This window comes from Palaemon carinicauda, chromosome 10 (assembly GCF_036898095.1).
Source record: "Palaemon carinicauda isolate YSFRI2023 chromosome 10, ASM3689809v2, whole genome shotgun sequence".
In the NCBI taxonomy this organism is placed as follows: Eukaryota; Metazoa; Arthropoda; class Malacostraca; order Decapoda; family Palaemonidae; genus Palaemon; species Palaemon carinicauda.
This window is the reverse complement of record NC_090734.1, coordinates 18,813,743-18,818,401: the sequence shown is the minus strand read 5'-3', so window position 1 is coordinate 18,818,401 and position 4,659 is coordinate 18,813,743. Positions and strand designations below refer to the sequence as shown.

The 4,659-nt window shown below is 33.3% G+C and overlaps 1 protein-coding gene across 1 annotated transcript in view; it reads left to right on the top strand.

Moving 5' to 3' along the window:
- Positions 1-4,458, top strand: part of LOC137648385 (serine-rich adhesin for platelets-like) — a 21,424-nt gene extending 16,966 nt beyond the window's left edge. The window contains exons 9-10 of the mRNA XM_068381313.1: positions 2,429-2,562; positions 4,105-4,458. Of these exons, the coding sequence (XP_068237414.1) occupies positions 2,429-2,562; positions 4,105-4,268 (298 nt within the window). The 3' untranslated portion in view covers positions 4,269-4,458. The remainder of the gene's footprint in view (positions 1-2,428; positions 2,563-4,104) is intronic.
- The last annotated feature ends 201 nt before the right edge of the window (positions 4,459-4,659 follow it).

The window sequence follows — 4,659 nt, the reverse complement described above, 5'->3', positions numbered from 1 at the left end:
TACAGATTCTCCTCTGTCCTCATACACCTGACGACACTGAGATTACCAAACAATTCACGTGAATCTTGTGGAGAGTTATGGAGGTCCTTTGATTTGACAGACAGTAGTTAAATGGATCCTTCTCTCTGGTTAAGGTCCACTTTTCCCTTTGCCTACACTTACACTGAATAGTCTGCACTATTCTTTACAGATTCTCCTCTGTCCTCATACACCTGACGACACTGAGATTACCAAACAATTCACGTGAATCTTGTGGAGAGTTATGGAGGTCCTTTGATTTGCCAGACAGTAGTTAAATGGATCCTTCTCTCTGGTTAAGGTCCACTTTTCCTTTTGCCTACACTTACACCGAATAGTCTGCACTATTCTTTACAGATTCTCCTCTGTCCTCATACACCTGACAACACTGAGATTACCAAACAATTTTTCTTCAGCCAAGTGGTTACTGCACTGTAATTGTTCCTCTTGGTAAGGGTAAGGGTAGAAGAGACTCTTTAGCTATGGTAAAGCAGCTCTTCTAGGAGAAGGACACTCCAAAATCAAACCATTATTTTCTAGTCTTGAGTAGTGCCATAGACTCTGTACCATGGTCTTCCACTGTCTTGGGTTAGAGTTCTCTTGCCTGGGGGTAAACTCGGCCACACTATTCTATCTTATTTCTCTTCCTCTTGTTTTGCTAAAGTTTTTATAGTTTATATAGGAGATATTCATTTTAATGTTCTTAGTCTTCTTAAAATATTTTATTTTTCCTTGTGTCTTTCCTCACTGGGTTATTTTCCCTGTTGGAGCCCGTTGGCTTTTAGCATTCTGGTTTTCCAACTAGGGTTGTAGCTTAGCAAGTAATAATAATAATAATAATAATAATAATAATAATAATAATAATAATAATATTTTTCTTTTTAATATTTCGGGAGTAGACCCTCTTTCATTCAAGTTTTATTGAAAGTAATTGCTGTCTCAATAGCGTTAATTTTGTAATGAGTTCTATTCTATTGTTTCTGTTATATTTTTCCTCTTCATTACTACATTCTGCCAGTAACTGGGAAATGTCCCTTTCCCAGTTACTGGAGGAATGCAGAAATGAAGAGAAAAAAAGGTAATAACAATAAAAAAAAGTTCATTACAAAATCAAACTTCCTTTCTACAAATAATAACTGGTATTATTATTATCTTGTAAGATAATAATAATAATACCAGTTATTATTTTTAGATTAGTTCACCAAACGTTCAGCTGGGCTCCATAAGGCACTAGAAAAATTGGAAGACCCAGGCCTACATGGCTAAGGACTATGAAGCGCGAAGTAGGAGATGATGATTGAGGAAGTATTGAATTAAAAGCTCAAGTCAGAGATTACTGGCAAAATCTTACCGAGGCCCTTTGCGTCAATAGGCGTAGGAGGAGATGATAATGATGATGATTATTATCATTATTACTTGCTAAGCTACAACCCTAGTTGGAAAAGCAGGATGCTATAATTCGAGGAGCTCCAACAGGGAAAATATTGCCATACGAAGTCTCTGAAATAATCAAAACTTTCTCTTTAAATATAAATACTTTGGGAGTATAAATTTTGGGATTAAACTGGTTTTACCCCTGTAAATATTATAATATGTAGGTTATGATTTTAAGTATTTCTTTAAATTAAATTTTTGGAAAACTATGAATTCTTGTTGATAGTAAGATAACTTCTGATTTACTTTTGATCTATAAATCATGGTTTGAAAATACTGTTTTACCCTGAAAATTAATTTAAAATCAAAATATGAATTAGGTTTTAGTTTATGATTTAAAAGTAATTTTTCTTTGCAAATTCTTTGAAATTTTTAAGCTGTTAATTAAAACTATGCAAGATCTGGAAATGCTTCGGATTCAAACGTATGTTTTTGACATTTTCTTAATTTTAAATATTTTCTTGATTTAAAAAAAAAGATTAAAAAAGCCAGATTTAACTTGGAATTTCTAAAGAAACAACGCAAAATCCTTTATGGGAAAGATAAGGAGACGTCTGGCAGCTGCACAGTTTAAAAGCCACTCGTGAATGGCACAAGCAAAGGACAACATTGTCCTATCAAGCAGTACAATACTATAGAGACTGGCCATATATACATATAATCAGCGCCCCAAACGCCCTCTCATCCAAGCTAGGACCAAGGAGGACCAGGCAATAGCTGCTGATCCCTCACCAGACAGACCTACAGGCTCCCCCTAGCGTCCCATTCTTAGCTCACAAGGATAGTGAGGTCGCAGCGACCAAAGGAACTAACAAGTTTGAGCTGGACTCGAACCCCAGTCTGGTGATCACGCAGGTTAAGGACGTTACCAACAGGCCTCCCCAAAACCCTGAAGTGTAGCGGAATTAATGAAGCCAACTGTACCCATGGGACTTAGTAACTTTTTTTTTTTTTTTTTTTTTTTTTTTTTTTATAGGTACAGCCTTAGTGTATCTAACTTCGATGCGACATCGAGTACTGGAGCTGACGTGTTTGTTAGTGCCCCTGAACCGGACTGGAATCTAGATGGGGCCTCTTTCAGCACGATGGACTCCGATAATGATAACTTAGGTGAGGTGTATTTCAATTCGTGTTTGTTATTAGAATACAATGGATTTTGTACAGATGAAAACCACAGCGACATCACACGCATTCACACATTATTATTATTATTATTATTATTATTATTGAGTTAAAAGTAATGGCTGCATCGGCAGAGTTTATTTTCTTATCCAATTTTTCTATTTTCCGGATAATTCTCTTCTCTAGAGCGCTACAATCAGGAAAATAGAAAAATTGGATAAGAAAATAAACTCTGCCGATGCAGCCATTACTTTTAACTCAACCTGCCTAAAAGAGGGTCTCCTACCACGATATTATTATTATTATTATTATTATTATTATTATTATTACTTGCTAAGCTACAACCCTAGTTTGAAAAGCAAGATGCTTTAAGCCTAGGGGCTCCAACACGAAAAATAGCCCAGTGAGGAAAGAAAACGAGGAACATATAAAATATCTTAAGGACAGTAACAACATTAGAATAATTATTTCCTATATAAACTATAAAAAAAACTTTAACGAAACAAGAGGAAGAGAAATAAGATAGAATAGTGTACATTATGTCTAGTAAGCTAATTGAAAACAGTAATAATAATAATAATAATAATAATAGTAATAATAATAATAATGATAAAAATAATAATGATAATAATAATAATAATAATGATAATAATAATAATAATAATAATAGTATTAGTAATAATGATAATAATAATAATAATAAAAATAATAATAATAATAATAATAATAACTGATTAATTGATAATTGTTACTTAGAGACCTTTTCCCATATTTCAGAAAGAAGACCAAATCTCTTTAATTCACAAAAATTATATTTGATACAGCATCGCCTTTTTAATTAGCTTTATAATGATTAATACAAATGGTAAATGCAAGAGAATACAATTTCATTCGTAAAATTATCTCAAATTTTGATGAGTATCACATTTTTCTCAATTCTTTAATCCAAATAGAATTTAAAACTTCTATTAAAAAAAGTGTTCACGAGTCGATATATTTTTTATTTAAAACTATTTATAGATAAATAGTAAAAATTGCAATTGTAAATAGAGTATATATAATAAAATCATTCATGTAAATATACTATGATTTATATTTGTTATAAATTGTAAGATTGTAAATGTGTGTTTCCTAATAAAAGATAAATAAAAAAAATGGTTTGATCAAAAAGAGGATTTGAACATTAATAGTTTAAAGTTTAACCTAACCTTAATTACATATTAAAGTTTTAATAACCATAACCAACTTTTTGTTGATGTTCTGTAGCGGAGGAAACTGATATGTGACTTTAATCTCTATAAGCCTCCTGGCTAGTACAGGGGTAACGTGTTTGCTATGCATTCGTAAGGCAGTAGATTGATCTCCACCCGTGACCGTGAGTTAAAGCTGTTTACTGGGGAGGCCACTGTTGTGGTTGTACACCACAGTAAGGGTGATTGGGCTTGCCGACTAACGTTCTGGTGAGCATCTACACTGCTGAAACTGGAACTGTAATCAGACACTTTTAACCTTTAATTTTTAACCAATCAGGTGGTAGCTGCTCCGCGTTCGCAAATGATGCGGGCTGGTGGTTCAACTCCTGCTCTGGCCTTGTGCCAACCGACTCTAACATACCGTGGCACTTCTGGAATTTGCCTGTGCCCAATGTGGAGAGCTTACAAGAATTACGGATGGAAATTAAGGAAATTCCGTAAATACAGCGATTGGGCATTAACATTTCAGTAAGAGAGTTTCAAAAACAAAACTGTCAGAGTGAAATATATTGATATGTAGAATTTTATTTCAAAATTGTTATTAAATTCTTTGCTAAGGTGAACTGGTAAAACTTCGAATAGCAAGGAGAGCTCTTATGTCAGAACCTACTTTCGTTGATTCAAATATAAATTTCAGCATAAAGACTTCTTGATCCTTTCATTTTTCCCATAAACGAAATGAAAACCTTGTTTATTAAGTAATTTAATCCCTCCCACAATATTCCACTTCTTCCATTTTACTTAAGATAGCCTAAAAAAGTAAGTTTTCTTCATTTGTTTGTGCTGCATTTTTATTAGTATATCACCTGCTTCCACTTGAAACAGTAATAAC